General features: G+C 52.1%; 6 protein-coding genes across 6 annotated transcripts; 4 read left to right on the forward strand and 2 right to left on the reverse strand.

Moving 5' to 3' along the window:
* Nucleotides 1-612: 612 nt before the first annotated feature.
* On the forward strand, nucleotides 613-2,612 carry CGGC5_v015400 (putative transporter; the record flags this gene model as incomplete). Its single annotated transcript, XM_066153256.1, has 10 exons — nucleotides 613-726; nucleotides 804-862; nucleotides 1,045-1,301; nucleotides 1,361-1,458; nucleotides 1,513-1,640; nucleotides 1,694-1,823; nucleotides 1,886-1,982; nucleotides 2,037-2,306; nucleotides 2,358-2,442; nucleotides 2,495-2,612. 10 exons carry the CDS (start codon nucleotides 613-615, stop codon nucleotides 2,610-2,612), a joined length of 1,356 nt encoding a protein of 451 aa, XP_066007418.1.
* Nucleotides 2,613-3,113: 501 nt separating this feature from the next.
* Nucleotides 3,114-4,042, reverse strand: ALG3 (Dol-P-Man:Man(5)GlcNAc(2)-PP-Dol alpha-1,3-mannosyltransferase; the record flags this gene model as incomplete). The annotated part of the gene is made up of 2 exons (XM_032024147.1): nucleotides 3,114-3,797; nucleotides 3,884-4,042. The coding sequence occupies 2 exons, from the start codon at nucleotides 4,040-4,042 to the stop codon at nucleotides 3,114-3,116; spliced, it is 843 nt and encodes a 280-aa protein (XP_031879207.1).
* Nucleotides 4,043-4,520: 478 nt separating this feature from the next.
* CGGC5_v015402 (Mitochondrial dicarboxylate transporter) lies at nucleotides 4,521-5,915 on the forward strand (the record flags this gene model as incomplete). The annotated part of the gene is made up of 10 exons (XM_032024146.1): nucleotides 4,521-4,558; nucleotides 4,620-4,651; nucleotides 4,709-4,733; nucleotides 4,782-4,849; nucleotides 4,899-5,098; nucleotides 5,152-5,311; nucleotides 5,369-5,387; nucleotides 5,454-5,625; nucleotides 5,678-5,766; nucleotides 5,822-5,915. The coding sequence occupies 10 exons, from the start codon at nucleotides 4,521-4,523 to the stop codon at nucleotides 5,913-5,915; spliced, it is 897 nt and encodes a 298-aa protein (XP_031879216.1).
* Nucleotides 5,916-5,944: 29 nt separating this feature from the next.
* Nucleotides 5,945-8,450, reverse strand: SAT9 (Satratoxin biosynthesis SC1 cluster transcription factor SAT9; the record flags this gene model as incomplete). Its single annotated transcript, XM_032024144.1, has 3 exons — nucleotides 5,945-7,487; nucleotides 7,539-8,111; nucleotides 8,278-8,450. The coding sequence occupies 3 exons, from the start codon at nucleotides 8,448-8,450 to the stop codon at nucleotides 5,945-5,947; spliced, it is 2,289 nt and encodes a 762-aa protein (XP_031879254.1).
* Nucleotides 8,451-9,554: 1,104 nt separating this feature from the next.
* CGGC5_v015404 (uncharacterized protein) lies at nucleotides 9,555-14,522 on the forward strand (the record flags this gene model as incomplete). Its single annotated transcript, XM_066153257.1, has 1 exon — nucleotides 9,555-14,522. One exon carries the CDS (start codon nucleotides 9,555-9,557, stop codon nucleotides 14,520-14,522), a length of 4,968 nt encoding a protein of 1,655 aa, XP_066007417.1.
* Nucleotides 14,523-15,028: 506 nt separating this feature from the next.
* Nucleotides 15,029-15,775, forward strand: CGGC5_v015405 (uncharacterized protein; the record flags this gene model as incomplete). The annotated part of the gene is made up of 1 exon (XM_032024142.1): nucleotides 15,029-15,775. The coding sequence occupies one exon, from the start codon at nucleotides 15,029-15,031 to the stop codon at nucleotides 15,773-15,775; it is 747 nt and encodes a 248-aa protein (XP_031879174.1).
* Nucleotides 15,776-19,017: the final 3,242 nt, after the last annotated feature.

Raw genomic sequence — 19,017 nt, forward strand, 5'->3', positions numbered from 1 at the left:
GCAAGAATGACAGATAAGAAAAGATCCAGGTCCGATTGTCGGTAGCATTTCTGGGTTCGGGTTAGGTGGGCGCGACCTCATCTTTTTGACGAGCTCCTGGGCGGAGCCGATCGGGCGTTCTTCTGCACGCCGACGCCATCCCGTCTCCAACTTCGCGCTGACCGGGGGTTCGGCATGAGGGGGAGGGCCCGAGGGACGCTGACGTCTGCAGAGCGGGGTTATCCCCGGCATTTGTTGGGGTTCTCGGCGGCCAGAAGTAGGCTCCGGGTCAGCGAGCCAAACAAAGCCGCTTTCATTGGCGCGATACGGCTAACAGCTAGCTTGACCTACCTTCCTAGATGGATAATCTGGGGGTAGTAAGGAAGGGTTGGTGATGGTAAGCATAGTTCGCGTTCCCGTAGGGTACGTCCGCCCCCGCAGATTTGGGGTCTGGGGAAGATGGACTTCAAAAACGGGGGAGGGTCCCCAAGACTTTCCAAGCCTTGTCTATGCTTGGCACATTGTTGAGGTTCTCGTCGTTCTTGTTTCTCACTTTGTCGTTTGTCCTAAGAGTGATACCGTCTTGTGTCCTGGTTTAAAGTCTTTGCCATTTTCATCCCGTATACCAACAAGATGACCCGTAACTCCAAGGAGTACGACATGGACCCGAAGGTCGAGCACACCGAAAGCCAGGTGGCTGCTGACGCGGAGCGTCAAGCCCACCTGACGAGGACCTTGCTCTTCAAAGTCGATACAAGGCAAGCGGAACTCTATCAACGAATCTTAATGGGATGAACATCAACTAACGAACTTGTGATTACCAGGGTCCTGCCTCTTCTGGCCTTGCTATTCCTGTGCTCCTTTCTCGATCGAACCAACGTCGGTAACGCGAAGATCATTGGTCTCGAAGAGGACCTTGGCATCAACAACATCCAATACAACCAGGGCTTGGCTGTCTTCTACGCGACTTACATTGCCAGGCATGTTATTTCTGTCGTCCAAAGTCACTCCGACTTTGTGAATGGACGCCCTGTCTCCACGTACCAACCGCTAATGCATGCCTAGCGAACTGCCAAGCAATCTCGTCCTGAAGAAGGTCTCGCCAAGAATTTGGCTTCCGTTCCTGACCATCGCATGGGGTATTGTTACCATGTGCCTCGGTTTCGTTCGTAGTTACGGAAGTTTTGTCGCTGTCCGCGCCGTTCTCGGGATGTGTGAAGGAGGACTGCTACCTGGAATGGTTCTGTACCTGTCCGGTCTTTACACCCGTGGGGAGCTCGCTCTTAGAATCGGCATTTTCTACACCGCAGCGTCCTTGTCAGGTCAGTCATTTCTGCCTACACATCAACTCTTTCAAGAAACCACTAATACATTGACGCAGGCGCATTTGGTGGTCTTCTTGCAAGAGGACTTTCTGCCATCGGCCCGAGTGGAAATCTTGAAGGTTGGAGATGGATCTTCATCATCGAAGGCCTCATCGTGAGTTTTCCTTTACATATAATAACATTTAAGCTTTACTAACATTGGATGAAGACAGTTGTGTGTGGAACCATCGCCGCTTTCGGTCTGCCGAATAACCTCGCAACTGCAAAGATTCTTACGCCCGAAGAGCGAGAATGGGCCTTGGTCAGACTTCAAGGCCACGCCGGGGACAGGTTCAAGTAATAAAAGCTGCTTCTCAATTATTTCCAATGGTTGCTGACAAACTTCTTAGTCTGGCCAGTGAGCGAGAGGAGAAGTTTCGATGGTCGGAAGTTGGTCGCGGCGTTCTGAACCTTCAAGTCTGGTTGAGTTCGACTGCTTACTTTGCGATCCTCTCAGGCCTGTACTCTTTTGGCCTCTTCGTAAGTCTTGTCGCTTGAACTTCTCAGGGGTGATCAACACATGTTGACGGGCTCGAACATAGCTCCCTACCATCATCAATGACCTCCACATCGCCTCAAACGCCAACCAGTCTCAGCTGTGGTCCGTTATCCCCTACGCTGTTGCTACTCCCGTAACAGGTAAGTTCTATTTTCATAGCGGTCGTGTTGGAGCTTCTCTAACTTGGCTTGAAGTTCTTGTTGCGTTCTTGTCGGATCGTCTACGGGTGCGCGGCCCGCTCATGCTCGCCGTCCTGCCGATTTCGATCATTGGCTACGCCGTCATCGGCAACGTGACTGCGCCCCAAACAAGATTTGCAATGACCTGTCTCATGGCCATTGGAATGTACAGTGCAGTCCCATGCGTTCTGAGTTGGAACTCGAACAACTCGGCCGGGCACTACAAGCGGGCTACTACGTCGGCTTTGCAGTTGGCAATCGCGAACTGCGGAGGTTTTGTTGCGAGTAAGTCCCCGGAATCCCTCGACTTAGAGCTTGCGCTAACATCTGAAAAAGCCTTCATCTATCCCAGTACCCAAGGCCCATACTATCACAAGGGTCACACCATCATCCTGGGACTGCTTTGCTATGCTTGGGTTGCGTAAGTCTACCTCGATCCAATCTTGGTGTTCCTCCGCTGATAATCTTTGCAGCACACTATTGAATGTTCTTTGGTGTTCCAAGATTAACCGCGACAAGGCTGCGGGCAAGTACGACCAGTTCATCGGCACGGGCGACGATAGAGAGCCTGAGTTCAAGATGGTCCTGTAAACCCTCATCAGCATTAGATAAGGGAGTCAACATTTTGGGAATACATAGAGTTGTACACGCTCAATACTAAAGGGGCTATGGTATAATGATCACGATATTATTACGGCCTCAACCTTTCCTTTGTGCCCAGACCTTGATTAGGTTCTAGACGGAGTTTTCCTATTGTTTAGCTCAACCAACACGAACTTTGATTGTCATATTCAACATATACACGGCCACTTCCTCTTCTCATCTAGATAGATCCTCTTTTTGACATAAAAATGGACTTGCCGAGCAGCTTTGAGCCCCAAAAGACCTGAGGTAAAGTGTGGCCACACCATTATACATTTCTGTGTCATCTGAACTGTATGCATTGTTCTCATAGCATGATTGGCCGAAGATGCTGATAGATGGGACGTCAACTTCACTCTGAGGCTCTGCATAGACATTCAATAACATGATTCTAGGCGCATTTTGGGTCTGTAGCCCCCGCTGATTATTTTACAATATTTATCCTTTTCTTTACAACTTGGACTGACGGGCTGGAGCAAAGTTTGAGCCGCCGATGGCCTCCGTAATGCTGTCGACCGACGTCAGAATCCACTCGCTGCCCTCATCGCTCGCTAACCATTGCGCACCCTCGATGTCCGCCTGGTTGTCTGCCTTGAATGTGCCGTCCTCGAAAGCCTTTCTCAATCCAAAGACGTGCGACAAAACTTGCGGACCGACGCCTGTTTGCGCTCTCAAGCATGAAATAGCGACAATAGAAGTCAAGACTCTGCCAGTGGTCGCAAGACCCCCTCGCTCCTTGGGATCAGACAGCAGACCCGCGTAGTGGCTGTTGAGAATGTGGACTGGCAAGTCGGGATGCGACTGCGCAAGCTTCTCGTAGAGCTTGACTTCAAACGGTGCGTATACTGAGTCCCAGAGGCCCTGGCCGCGCGCTGTGATCTCACCGAGGTTCTCGGTGGTAGGTGCGCGTGTCGGCTTTGTCTCCAGTTGCGCAGTGACGTCTTTCGGGAGGCTGGCGTAGAATGCATTCAGGCAGTTGATGGTGCGCGGGATGCCGTTGAAGCTGATGCACTTCAATCCGATCTCGCGGATGAACTCGGCTGTTTCGCGTTTGTCGGGGCGGCCGCTGTTGGAGGCGACGCTGTAGAGGGATTCAAGAGATTCGGGGGAGTTAAGAGTAAAAGTCGTCGCGGCCTAGGATACTGGGTTAGTCTGGGATCCCTTCATGTGCATGGAACTCAATTGACAATTTCAATTGAATCCCTGATGCAGTGACATACCGAGATGGCAAGCCACGGCTTTGCGCCGACGTTCTTCTCCGCGGCACCCTTTGCGATCGTCTGGTAGACCTCACGAATATGCGACGGCGCAGCAGCCTGCCCCGGGCGCGCAAAGGGCGCGTTGATGAGAGCCTTCAGAGACGAAGAGAGCTTCGACATGGTGTTTTCTTCTTTGCGATCGTCGGTCTGTTGCGGTTTTCTCGCATTCGCATCATCCATCGGGAAGGCCAGAGGGTGATTGCGGGTGGTAAAGTGGTTTTGTCTGGTTCCAGAACGGAATTGGTGGGGGAGGTTCCGCGGTCGGAAGACAAAAGATGCGCCGGCGACTCGGACTCAGAAGTGTCCCCGATGGCGCGAGCTCCCATGTGATGTCAGCGAGGTCGGCCGTGGGTCTTTGCGACCAACATTGCGCCGAGTTGCCGAGAGGTCGCCGGGGCTACTTTTGGTTTCCGTGGGCGTCGGAGGATGGATGAGAGGCCGGCGCGTATCTTTGGGCTATGCTATCGCGTGGGATGGACTAAGACAGGGGCTGTGATGACATGGTATTGGTGCTACTTATCAAAAGAGCATATCCGCGGACCGCATTTCCTGGAAATGGACGCGAAAACTGTTTGGATCTCAATATCGCATTCTCACGATGACTGGTAACAAGCAAAAGGAGCCGTTCTGGCTTGGGTAAGTTGACGGGCTGAACGGAGCTATCATCCCAGAGGCATGGCTGACTTGCGCACTGTAGAGGTGCAGCGGCCTCAATGGCTGTTTGCTTTAGTAAGTTTCGATTTCAAGTGCCCTCAATGTCTTGTTGTGCTGACCGCCTGATCATAGCTCACCCCCTCGACCAAACAAAATAGTGAGTTGTGGTCAATACCTAATTATCAGCAAAGGCTGACTGAGGTAGTCGCATGCAAGTGTTGAAATCGAGGGAGTCCATGTTCCGGGCAATGTACCGCTTCGCTGCAAGAGATGGTTGGTGCCCATTGATGATGGAGAAGATTGGATCATTGACTGGTGACAGGTATCTTCTCTCTGTGGTCCGGTCTCTCTGCGTCCATCTTTCGACAAACGACATACTCGACCGCCCGATTCGGCCTCTATAACTACTTTGCGCAACAAGCGAAACAATACACAGGGAAGGAGAAGCTATCCACAGCTATGACGATAACTTGTGCCGGCTTGGCCGGTGGTATGGCTGGGCTTGTTGGCAACCCGGCCGAGGTCAGTAGCTGTGAGTACGGATGACTCGAGTTGTGTAGCTGATGAGACTGCAGGTTGTACTTGTTAGGATGTGCGCCGATGGAGCAAAGACCGCTAGCGAAAGATTCGGGTACTCGAATGCCGCCGAGGGCCTCTACCGGATCGGAAGGGAAGAGGGGATCGCAACGTTTGGCAGAGGCATCTCGGCCAACGTCGTACGCAGTGTTCTTATGAGTATGTTCACGATATTTGAGCCAAATGAGTGTGTAGATTTGAGCTAACAGCATGTAGACGTGGGACAAATCGCCACGTGAGTACTAAACGAGCGGACGACCACGAGCGGTGGACTGGCAAATACAGAGCTAACAACAGACAGATATGCAACCGCGAAACGATACCTATTGGCAAAGACAGAAATGAAGGATGATATCAAAACCCACGCTGTGGCATCCCTCTTTGCCGGAACTGCGGCGACAACCATTTGCGCTCCTGCCGATGTGTTGAAGAGTAGAATCCAGAGCGCCGCCGCGAGCGGGCCTGGCGGAAGCGTGAGACTGACTCCATGTAATGGAGTGAAGCGTGATGCTAATCGTGTCGCAGTCCTTGCTTCATATTGTGCGGACTGGTCTCCGGGAGGAGGGCCCTAGGTTCCTCATGAAGGGGTGGACACCGGCGTGGCTTAGACTGACGTGAGTCGAAAGGAAGACAAGAGATGTGAAAGTATTGGCTAATCATGTTTCGTAGGCCAAACACCGTGTTAACGTTTGTGTTCATGGAGCAGCTGAGGAAGTTGACCCAATGGCAACTTGCGGCCCCAGTGGAGACAATGAAAGCGTGATGGGCCTGAATCCCAGGCGCGTACTAGATTTAGAAACCAAATTCCGTCAGATTGGGCCAGCTCAGCCAGTCGAAGTTGTTCATATCGTCCCAGGACAAACCTGCGAACGAGGGGTCGAACTCGTTACCGGGCTGGTTGAGGACTTCGGCAATCTGGTCGTCGGACATGGTTGAGAACTGGAGAGTCCCTGGCCATAGCTGGGACTCCATGTAAGGGGGCTGTGAGACCGGCAACCCCATTGAGTTGATGTGAGGTGATGCCGCGACAGCGGAGGACGGCGTGCTGAGTTGACTGGCGCGCCGAGGGGCTGCCTCATGATGTATAGCAGCTTGGGGCTGACCATCCGTAGCCACGGCGGCCTGTTTTACAATGTGTCGAAGATATTTTCCGTATAAGGTAGACAAACCATTTCTGTGGTTTGTGGCTGATCCAATGCGTTCCAAAACGTCTGCTGTCTCTTCGATGAGATTCCTGATACTCGGCGCTAGATTCGAGCTGCCTGTTGCATAGGCGCTCAGAGTCAGCGCAAAGCAAGCGGCAAATGAGACCATGATTGTAGTGTTGTTGGGGATTGACTGCAGCTGAGCCTCTCCTTGGATGGCTGCGCGCATGACCGTCACGGCAGATGATAGGCCTGCCGTGCGGAAGAACTGTCGGACTTCCATGGGGGCCGTCGGATGATTGATGACGCCACCATAGGTCGACAGCCGGGTATGAGTAACGAGGATTTCGACATAAGGGGGCAGACGACGCTGCGGACCAGTGCCGATGGAGAAGCCCCATTCGGTAAGCCACTGGTCGAAGAACCTCTCGATGGCGCTCTGGATGGACTGCGCGATGAGCCCACCATCAGTGGATATGCCTTGCGATCCATCACACAAGGCGCGGACTGTGGCGAGCAAGCCGTCGAGGTCTCGTCGGAGGACGGCCATCGATACGAGGTGGCCATCCATGGGGTCTGCGATACTGGATCTGTGCCATTGATCACAGTCCTTGATGATTCGAGTAATCGGAACAGTGTAAGGGCGGCCGCGTGCTAGCGACATGCCTCTCTCAAGAACGAACAAGGCAATCCAGCAACGCTCGCGGCGCCTGAGAAGTCGTTGCCCTAGATCGGACGTGTGTTCAATCTGGCTGAAGCCATCCATTGCAAGAGCGGTGCGAGGATCGAGACATTCGCCGCGAGTCAATGCCATGTTCGAACCGGAGCCGAGAATCTCCATTGGTACCAAGAGCTTGTGAAGAGATAGGTCGATGGCGATGGTGGCGGCCATGTTGACATACCAGCACGTCTCGTCGTCGGTACTATGCTGTCCCGGGAACATCCACGGGACGTTGACCATGAAGGCGAGAACGATTTCGACAGACTTGTGACGCTTGATGAGAACTCGTTGAGCCAAGGTCTTGCAGTGGTTCGAAAGTCTCTTGGACAATGCTCCGGCGGAAGGGAGAAACAGAGCAGACGCTGCCATGATGGAGGTGCAGAGGAAGGCAGATCGAGCTCGAGTGAACGCGGGCGTGTAAATCTTTGGGTCAAGACCCCAGCGGGTGTGAGCAAGCTTGCTATGAAAGCTGCGCGACGTGGTGAGTGACATCCAACATAACACAATGGTCCTGACTTACAATACGAATAGCGATTCTGCCTCTTCTTCGGTCACAAGACCCATGGTGATTGGGTCGATGTCGTCGCCGACGTCGAGGTTGACGCGGACGGAGGTGAAGAATGACTGCATCTCTAGATCCTCTTCGGGCTGGTCAACCTGTTGCTGCTGCTGTTGCTTCTTGCGACTGACACGAGGGCCGGGCTGCTTCGGTGAAAGGCCGGTGATGGGCTTCGGTGACAGCTGCAGGTTGGAGGCGCGCGCCAGCAACTGGAGCGGGTTCTCGGCATCGTCGATGGCCAAGCTCTCTTCATTGTGATGGTGCAAACTCATGTAAGTGTTGCTGTCTGGAGTGTTATCCAGTTCATCATCATCGTCAGACGAGAGGTCGGGTTGTTGGTCAGGACTGTTGAAATGAGACAACCCCCGTCTTAAGTGTGAGGAGGCGGTAGTTGACCGAGCATTTCGAGAGCCCTCCAGGAGTGCCTGGAGATTGCCGATGGCCTTGTCATCTTCGGAATTCTGTTCTCCTGTTCGGGATCGTTTGATGGCCTGCTCTATCTGGTAGAGAGCTTTATCTAGACCCTTTCGCTTGCTGTTGCGTGCCGCCACTAGTCAATAAGGGGGGACACACATGGAGTGACTGGATGGGTGGGGGATGGATGGGGGTGGTTTATTTTGGGGGGTGTCTCGGTCGCAATGGTGTCCATCCATCTGGATGGATAGGTAGATGGACCCGAGCGGGCGGCTGGGGGCCTTACTTCTTGATGCCTTTCTGTCTTCCGGCATGGAATGTAGGCCGTATGCACTCAGAATCGAGCTGAATGCACCTCTTGCATTTGTTCTCATGCGGTGAGTAGTCGCACTTGATCTTGCTTCGGCGGCAGACCAGACAGGCGGCCTGCTTTGGACGTTGCGATTGAGGATCCTCCATCCAGGTGAGGGGGCTTTGTGAGGAGCCGGGTGCACTACGGCGATCTCGGTGAGGGACCAGCAAACGAACGGGGCCAAGGTGAAGGGAGTGTGGGAAGCACGCGATTCACGCTTGACGGAAGACGTTTGGTGGTTTCGGTCGAGATACTTGATGATATCAATCGTTAGAGATGATATAGACACGCTGCCCCTAGAGCAGACAGCTCCGCTGTTGAAGGAAGTGTTAGAACATTGGGACCCTCGATTGACGAGATGTCAACTTAATTGACTGACGAGGCGCAGGGGGGAGAGGCTGCTCAGCTGCTGTGTGACTCGTGTGAAGCCGGAATGATTGGGGAACAGGAGTGAGGGCACGAATCAGCATTCAGCCATCGCCCCGTTTCCCGGCAGAACAGTCTTAGTCATCCTTGGAAGTCTCTTGGCATAGGACAGATTACATAACGCATTCGGTCAGTCTCCTGGCGGCCTCTGGGGGTGTTCGTTCAAGAGAGTGGAGGTGAGCCAGGGGTCATAAGATGGGGAAGCTCGAGAGGAGCTTTGCTGCTGCAGTGAGACGGCGCCGGCCTGTAAGCTTCAGCAGCTTTCTCCGTCGGAGTTCTTACGCTTATTATTGAGCCTGACCGAACAAGCGAATGAACATGAACAGTGCAGATCACGAATAGAACAGCTTCGATACTCCTACGGATAGGTACAGCTTGATTGGCCTTGAATTTACCGACGATGAACATCGACGTCAGCGGCCCTTCGTCGCAGGCACAGCAGCTAGTAGCTGAATATGCCGCCGATGCAGTAGACTCCTCTTAGGGCTGAGCGGCGCGGCCTCAGCTTCATGTAGGATTGGCCTCACTCTCTTACGACTTTTCATAAGTTATTAAGAAAACATGTACGTCCAACATTGATGTCTGTCATCTGTCTCTTCTTTTTCACACAAATAGTGTATTTCTACCCCATTTCCTCTTTCCGAGCCCGGTCTCGGTATTCATCGCGCGCTCGATCTTTCATCATCACCGACCGCACTTTGGCGGGTCCTGGCCAAAGTTGAGCCACATCGAATCACCGTCTGAATTTCACGAATCTAGCCAAGTCCCATCTGGCCGTCTACAACATGACAACGGCATTACCCCTAGATCATGTTGCTCTTCGGTCCGGCACGCCGGCTGAAGTTGCCCAATACCTGCGCGGTGTGCGTGCTAGCACCACCGACCCTGCGCCCATTACAACCCAGTTACATGACGCTGTTGCGCAGGGCTCAATTCCCCATGCCGTTTTCGCCCTATGGACTCCCCTCCATCGCGATGCGAGATCTACCGTCGCCGGGCTACAACAGTCCGAAAGTCTTCTCGAGAGGAAGACCGCAATCAAGGCCTTCGTCAAGGCTACGCGGTCGGCCGTGACGATGGATGAGATTTGGAATGTTGCTGGTGGCACCCCTGGCATCGCGGCACTCATGAGCAATCTTAGCACCGATGAGATCAAGGTTTTGTGCAACGGCCTCGCCAAGACTGCCTCACTGTGCGGCAGCCGTCCTGAGAGACACGCTAGATTGACTGAGCTTGTCGAACTCCTGTTAAGCCAAGAGAACCCGGATCCCCGGCCATTGCAGATGTGCTACAAGCGTATCCTGCCTGCCTGCACGATAAAGAAGGTGGCTGAGCATGAGGAAAGTCGTCCTTCGTGGTCACAGAGACAACGGGCAATTCTTCTGCGCGCTCATTCTGCACTCTATGAGACGAGGTTTCTGGAAACTTTGCTTTCAGCGGAGACTGACGATGTTGACTTCAATGCTTGGAAACAGTTGGTCAACAACAACCCGGGCTTCGCTAAGGATGTTCTCTCCAAAGTCCTCGAAGCCGATGGGCCCCTGCCGATGAAGCCAGACGACTTCGTTAAACTAGCCGAAGACATCACCAAGCCTCTGCATCGTCGTCGGTCATCGACTGAGAAGAACCTGGCTTTGGAGATGTTAGAGGATCTCGTCGCGATTTTCGAGAAGCACTCTGACCTGACGGAGTATCTCAACGTCGAACCGAACGGGGTATTGCTCAATGTCGTCAAATTCTGGGAGCATGCTCGCAGTACCAGGCCGAGGATCCAGCGACACCTTGTCAAGTTGATTGGGCTGGTCTACGAATCCTACTTCAAGTCCGCCAAAAATGTCACCGACATGGTTCGATCCGTCCACCCGGCTGTTTCGTACCGACTGTTCCGACTCACGATCCAAAGCTCCACATACCATAGTTTCGATATTGAGGAGGACGCAGACGTATCCAAGGCCTCTTTCAAGAAGCTGAAGGGCCCTTGGCCTGCAGATCTGTTCACTGCATTCGCTGACGACGATGCGGACGCATCTCTCCGTCTCTTCCGAAAACTCATCTCAACCTTTCCGGAGTCCCAATTTCTCATCTGCTCTTCGCTGTATAGATGCTCCATCGTTGAGTCTGCGCGGGAACCAGAGACCGACAAAGGTGACCCATATATACTCGAGGCTTTTCTTGTACATGCGTCATCAAGGGAAGCAACCAGCTCCGGTTCGAAGACATCAAACCTTGTCAAGCAAAGATTGCAAGACTGCAAGGACAATGCCGCCAGGGCCCGAGACTGGGTCTTTCGACAAGGATGGGCCACGATCGCCCTCAACCTCAGTGTCGCGACGGGGTCTTTCGATGTCTTTGCGGACACCATTGTCTGGGCTCGTCGTTTCAACAAGGATCCAAACGCCGTGAAGCAGCTCTACTCATACAACAACTTTCCCACCATCGAAGCTACCGACTTGCTCAGCGGTATTCCCTCATTCCCTTTCCGCCTTGAAAACCCGAAGACTGGCATCAAGCAGAGCGTTGAGTCTGGCAACAGAATCTTGATGCAATTGCTCGAAACAGCTGTGATGGCCCTCCGAGAGCCCAGCTTTCAGCAATATGACTGGAGTTGCATCACCTCGTTCCCAGAAAAGGTCATTGAGAGGCGGCTTGTCCGCGCCAACAAACTCCAGAGAGCACCTCATTCCTTGAGCGACGATGAGGTGTTCGACTTTCTTTGGAAGCCAACGATAGAGTTCCTGATTGAGGCAGAGAAGTATCTACTGCAGCCCAATATGGAACGGCTCTACCCTCGCGAAATCAAGGGTCTTATTCACAGCGTTGACTTCGACTTCGCCAACAACTTGCGACCACACTCGGCGAGATTCCTGGACACCCTTGCCCAAGAACGAGACAAGTTGTGGAAGGAATACCGTCCCCATCACTTCCCAGCAGTCCATGACTTGGAAACGCCTTGGCCTCGAGGGCTCCCAGGACAATATCTTTGTCCCCGTGAGGTGGCGAGCGCGAGAGATCTCCCCTACGTGTGTGCAAGAATCGAGGCTGTTGTGTTCGGTACACCGGGCATCCTCCTCCGAGAGCCCCCGACTGACACAGAGTTACGAGATGCAATAGGCCCCTGTATTGAGGACTACTGCTATGCTTTGAAGACCTATGTCAACACCGCGTCCGATGCTTCTGAGAGAGATACGCGTATTCGAAAGGCATGGCGCCACGCGGTTGATAATCTCTCTGGGGATCAGATGACCAAGTCAGAGTCTCTGGACTATTGGTCTTACACTTTCAGCAGTCGAGCAAATGTAAAGCTGCCCTTGGACGTGGAATCCGAAGTCCCCGGACGTCTGGAGCCAGTTCTTCCTAATGTCGACGATCCCGATTTGCCGACCGAATGGAACCCATATCTGCAATCGGACGGCACCCTGTGGGATAAAGGCCCTAATAATGGACGGGAAATTCCTGCTACTGTTTTCACTCAGATGATTAATCACGGAGGTCCTTGGTTCGCGCCTACTATGATCGACAATCAGTCGCCTTGGGATGATGGCGTCTGGCTGGAACCGCCTACCCATACGTGGAACTTCTGGCCTATGAAAGGCGACTTGCCCGTTTCCTGGACAACGAAAGACGCATACGCCGTCGCCCTTTTACTCTATCTCAACACCCGTGAAGGGGCAGACAATTCAATACTGAAATCCAGTTTCCCCTCCAATGATATCGTCCGCTTCCCAGCAATGTTCTTGGACCAAGACTGGCTGGATAACGTCGGGTCCTATGATTTTGAGGTCTACGGCGGCACCACCGACCTCGTCATGTTCGCACCTGTTTCACTTGTGGCCCAAGTAGCACAGTCTGTTCTTCAAGACGTCGAGGAGAAAGAGAGCTTCCATCCCAATGCAGTAAAGCCAATGGATTTGGCTATGCGGCTGGTGAGATTGCTGGCTAGTAGTGATCGGCCATCCTTAGCTCTCCCATTGATCCAGAAGATCGTCCTCGGTAGGCCCGATGATAGCGCTTGGCACCGAGAGCTGTTGAACAACGGACTGTTCTCCAAGCTTTCGCCGACAGACACGAAGACGTTCTTGCTGTCCATTGCAGATGGAATACTTAGCAAGCTTGACCAGCAGGATGTGAGGAACAAGGAAGAGGCCGAGCAGGATACAGGTGGCAGCGACAGAAAGACTCCTTTGGTAAAGGTTACAACTGTGAAGATGCTCGCCAAGCTCCTCAGCGACTCTCCTTTCTTAGACCCGAGGACCTCGCTTACGATTCTCTCGCATCTGCTTGACAAAGCTCGTCACATTGACATTCGTGTTGCCATCATCGAGAGCTTGTATGGTGCGCTGGGGTCAAGCGCTGCTTCTGACGTAAAGGATGACATCCTGATTTTACTTGAGAAGCATGCCCTGCCACTAGCTGCAGGCTTCAATGAGCGCGGCCCTGCCTGGGCATCTTGGGAGGAGGTGGAAGCTGGTGAGCCGCTGCTGACAGTGTCGGCCATCTCAGGGGACAATGTTGTCCGTCAGATCTTTGCAACCTGGGACTATCGTTTCATAGACGATTTGGATCTGAGGAAGAAGATGGCCGCCTTGTCTTTGCAGGTGATCGAAGAGTCCGCGAAGAATCACCGTCAATGGCTGGAACTCTTTCTCAAGAAACACAACCTCACTCTATCTTACGAGGAAAAGCTATTCAACACACCTGTGGATACGGGGATTCTTGCCTTGTTCGGAAGAAATCCGGAATTCCTCACACATTCTGTCTTTGAGATGATCAAGGACAGTGTATTGACGCAAATCTGCCCGCCGCCGGGTATAGCTGCCATCAACAAGAAAGTCAGAAGGGACACAGGACTTTCGGATTCTAACGCTGGGGAGCATTGGCTTTCTATATTTGGCAAAGATACTGCAGTAGTACGGCAGACTGGAGCTTTCCCCCTGTTAACCCAAATGCATCATCCCATCAACCGAACGGCGCCCGACTCCTCAGACTCTGTCACGGTGGAACTTCTTCAACAATTTGCACGAGATTTGTTCGACTCCCTCGTCAGGAGCGCCGATGTTGACTTCCTCGAAGAGGTCTTCCGAAGCATGACCCCGATGGAGAACAATGAAGACAATGTCGAATCACTAGCACGCTGGAAGCTTATTACCCTGCCTATACTCGAGGAGGTCATCGCCAAAATCGCCAAGTTGCGGACTCTGGAATGGCAAAAGGACCTCAAACGTGAGCCGGCCAGACTCCCGGACACCTTCCGGTTGAAGTCGGCCTTGGTCGTGTTCCCAGTGAATGATGACGAGGAGGAAATCTTCATGAAAGACGTCATGCGACTAATCGAGGAGTTGGCACAAATGAAGGGACCGTACCACAAGAAGTGGGAGTACTTCAAAACGAAGTCCATGAAACCCTGTCGCGATCGGAGGCGCTGCATGTTTCGCCTAGCTAATCGCTTGGGGAGTCTTAACGGCGTCGATCTTGACAGTCCTTCCTTGCCAGATCAGCTCCGGGTTGAGCTTGCAGCGTTCCTGCTGGACAAGGGGCGCCCATTTGTTGCCAAGGACCCGGATGTTGTAGCTGGTCTGAAGGCCATGCTGCGCGAATGGGCTGAATCTCCCATCGAAGAGTTCCGGACCAGCGCCATGGAGATTGTGTATGGATTCAAGAAGGCTGGCAATGAATATTGGTTCACGAGAGGAGGGGGACTCGATTGGGTCAAAATTGAGACGGACGACAGCGACACTGAGGAGAATGTTGAGTAACATTGCATTATTCAAGCTTTTTTTAGACAGTTGATTATGACTCGGGCCTCTTGCTTTTGTTGGCACTCTTATCAAAAGTACAATACAGAAACAGTGCATGCATTTCAGCTGAGCAATAAAGCCGCAAACCCTCACATGCAATTTGTCCTCGAGAATGAATAAAAGATGCAAAATTCCTTTCTTTATCTCAGCTTTGCCTTGAGGCTTGAAACATGTAAGCCAAATGGCTAAACCCCCAAGCCCCAGGACTGCCAAAGTCAGCAAGCTAGCCCGTTTCTTAGCCAAGCTGAGCGCGCCGTCGTCTGAGCTGAAGACATTACTGGCTTAGTCCATTCGACGATTCAAATCAAAACGTTTATTATGTCAAAGGCGGTGTGACCAGGCAGCAACTTTTGAAAGGGGACGAAGATATAATAAGTACGTGGGGTAGATGCTACAGTGACATTCGACGTTGCCCTCGTCTCAACTCACACACGTTCCTCTTCGTCCATTCGAAAGTCTCCATCATGCCGACGCCATCGAAGGCTGTTCTCTTGGTCACAGGAGCTTGGCATATCCCACAGCACTACCAGAAACTGATCGATCGACTTAAGACTGAGGGCGTTCGAGTCATTTGCGAACAACTTCCAACGAACAACAACGCCGTTCCCCCCAACAAAACACTTGAGGATGACGTCAATTCGATCAGGAGTATTGTTGAGAGGGAAGCTTTAGCTGGGACCCATCTCACAGTCATTGCCCACTCTTATGGAGGAGTTATCGCAACGGCAGCTTTGGCTGATTATGCCATCACACCCAACTCCAATAAAGGGGGAGTGGCCGACATCATTTACATGACGGCTTTCATACCCCCTGAGAACACCTCGCTTGCAGGGATATTTGGCGGTTCACTGCCACCATTTCTTCTCCCACAACCTGATGGCACAATGACTTGGACCGACCCCATTGGCTTGTTGTACAACGACATCCCGATCGAGGAAGCAGAGGCAGCTAAGGATTTGATGGTTACTCACGGACACAAGGCTCAATACACGCCAATCTCCTGCTCCAAAGCAGCCTGGAGGGTAGTCCCGCTGACCTACATCATTTGCGAAAACGATCAAGCTCTGCCTGCTGTCATTCAAGAGATGATGATCAAGAAGGTTGAAGATGAGGGAATTGCCGTCAAAAAGCACAGACTACCTGGGTCTCACAGTCCTTTCATGAGCATGCCTGACAAGGTTGCCACAATCGTACTAAGTGTTATGGGATAACATTGATAATTCGGACTTCATTATATCATTAATATTATTGTTCGGACCAGGTCTCGCAGACATTAACTAATTAGGAGTATTATTGGATTACATTTGACAGACCAGCAACCACTAACAAAGGAAATAATCAAGCAGTGGTATCGAGCATCTTCAATTGTTGATTCATCATTCTTTTCCCAAGGCCGGAGATCATGTTCGGCACGAAGAAAATGCATGCTTTCGCACTCTTTTGGATTGTAACAGTGAAACGCTCAGGATCTTGTTCTTGCATTGTAGAGCGCGGCTGCCGAATAGCCAGATCGTCTTTGGTATGGTTTGCGCTTGTGTTGTATGTTTCTCGAGTCGCAGGTCTGTGTCTCTGCCTCGGGACGCTGGCGGCTCTTACCCGCTTGATAGAACCTTTGATCTTGCTGATTGAGCCCGAGGTTGAGGGCCTTCCGGTGCTTGCAGACATCATGGATGTCCTCGCAGTGCTTGAAGTACTTTTGCGAGTTGAGAAAGTGCGGTAAGGTGAGCTGATGCTTGTTCTGCGACTGCTGGGACGAGTGCTGTTGATGCATTCTTCCGCAATTGGCATATCTTCGTATCTCCATGATGGGAGTTCCGGAATATCGAATTGCTGTCGCAAGTCCCTCAGTTCTCTCATACCTCGTAGATCTCTGAATTCCCTTAAGTCCCTGAGATCTCGGAGGTCCCTAAAACTAAGGTCTCGAAGATCTCGGAGGTCTCTGGGATCGCTGACACGATATCCGAAGTTGCAGGTGGATCCCGGCCGTGACGGATAGATAGACATGGAGTAGTTGTCGTAGTTGTTGACGAAGACATCGCCGGTCCCCATTTCGCTGCGGCTATCGCATGTGCTTGCCACGCCTATGTCTTCGGGGGCGTGCTGTGACTGTTCATCGAGCCCAAATCGGTGTCGAAGTTTGTCGACGGACGCTTTGTAAGCTGAAGGTGTAGCATGTCTCTCCCAGTCTACTTGAAAACTTTGGAAGACGGGCTGAGGGATATGGCAAGAGCAGCGAGGGGATACTACGCTGCTGGCAATAGGGGTGCTGCTGCGGGGTGCCGGAACAATGGAGAACTCGATCGTACTCAGACGGCTGTCAATGTCTGTGAAACGATTCTCCAGACGATGGAGTTTTGTCAGAATAAGCTTCAGAAGCTCGTCGTTGATTCGATGATGTACCTCCATGATTTGTCGAGGTCAAATCCCGCGACCGGTGGCTATTGCGAAGTGGCAGAAGGCGCTCTGGCCGCAATTTAAATGCTAGAAGATCACAGACGTTCCGATATCCAAGTTGTGAGATCTTTACCGTATGCAGGCGGGGATCAGATGTCCTTCTTTCCGTTGATGTCAATCCACGAGGAGAATCCCGATCGCCAAGACCTGCTACAGCGGAGGGAGTGATGGTAAGCGCCACTGCAGGTTACACAGGGTAAGGTCTGGACGTCAGAGGTCTTCGGAAATGGTCAATGTCAGAGGAAGATCATCTTCAGGGTCTGTAGTAGGGCGTAAGGACAGCTGCGCTGAGTTTAGTGCTGTCTCGTGTCTCGGATGCGAGATGTGTGGCTGGCCCGATACCACTGGCTGAGAACCATGCCACGGGCCGACGGAAGGGGCAGCGGGAAGGCGCAAAAGAGTCGAAGCTTTTAAAATCAGGGTCGATGCTGTCCATCTTAAGAGGTCTCAGGCCACAGAGAAGCCGTAGGTCTGTAGAGTAGATCGTCTTCGATAGTATGAGTGGCTTTGCTGGGCAACTGTCATCGACTTGATGTCGATCTATGACTTTCTGGCGCGTTCATGTTTCGGCGAGAGCCTGCAAGTATATTTGAAAAATCATGAATCGATCACAGCCATCGTCGTCTTGACCACGCTAGCTTCGCCGGGCCAAGCTGCTCGTCACCAACCGCCATCACGATACTTGATCCCAGATAGCAAAACACAAAAAAGAACATACAACACCGGGCATTCGCCGGTCGTCACCGACCCGACTACTACTCCAGCCCTCATTAGCTTATCTATGGGAGAGCGGACGGGATCCCGAGTTTTCCAATGGGTATGGTCGTATGTGACAGGAGGTGAAGGTTGAGGGTCTCATGATGGCACCGCCAGTGGACACGAGGACATGTCGCCCACCATCACGACTGAAGTGATATGAAACAGGCAAGTAGGCATCCTTTCTGATTTTGGCCACTTCTTACGAAAAAGGAAATTAGACATGATGTAAGATCAAGATCTGCCCAGCACGTCTGGGTGTTGGGCGAGACTCCTCCACGCGCACATCCCAAGAGACTAGGGAGATGTCGACAAGTCATCAGATGTTGTTTTTAATCGTTGTTTTATGCAAGACTGCATTTCGCTGACGAAGCTTTGAATGTTCCTTTGAGATGATATCATGAGACCGGGCAGTCAGTGCGAGATATCGGACGCATCCGTCCAGTTTCTCGTCCCGTTCACCAATTTCCTAAAGCGGCCCCTCAAAAGCCTCAAAGCCCCCATCAATCGCTGATCTACTCCTATTACATTTGGTTAGTATCAGACACATCCGCATGCGCAAAGTTCATCACCCTTTCGAAAATGGCCCCATTAGCATCTCTGATTGGGATCTAGATCTACATACGGACGGAAAACTATGATCGTCCTGAACTCATGCTTCTCATTTTCCATGGCTGCTTACAACGCCCACCATATAATGGGCCCGAGACAAACATTTTTCGCCTAACAGATTTCGTGGGCAGCATGTGGAATCTAGCATAACATATGCGAGCGAGCATGCTTGCATCCCACTCTCTCCCAAACCTTCTCCCCCGTACAAAGGCGCGTCTTAGTCGTAGTGTGGGCGCAGCTTTTAAAATCCCACGGAGCCCGCGCAAACCTAGTTTTCGTCCATATGTTTCACGCATGATGCTGTGTCATGACCTACAGTCATGTCGCCCCTGTGGACAGCTCTGAGGTATTTGTGCGTCTGAGCAGATTCATGTGGAACTGGGTCTTTGTGATTGAGCCGAATGCTTGAATCGAAGAATCAGAGTTGGATACAGCCGTGTAACAGTCAACGTTGAGTCCGAAGGCAACGTCATACATAATATTTCCATCGCAGCTCGACATGCATACTGATGTCAGCTACCTATAGATCAACATAAAAGCACACTCATAGTTGCGACGAGATGTCGCATAAATGCTTAGCACTGAATCCGAGTTCTTCCAAAAGGGTCTTAAGGCCTGCCGTGCTTGTACT

Source organism: Colletotrichum fructicola (genome assembly GCF_000319635.2).
Source record: "Colletotrichum fructicola Nara gc5 chromosome Unknown KSG_Nara_v1_contig09, whole genome shotgun sequence".
Lineage (NCBI taxonomy): Eukaryota > Fungi > Ascomycota > Sordariomycetes > Glomerellales > Glomerellaceae > Colletotrichum > Colletotrichum fructicola.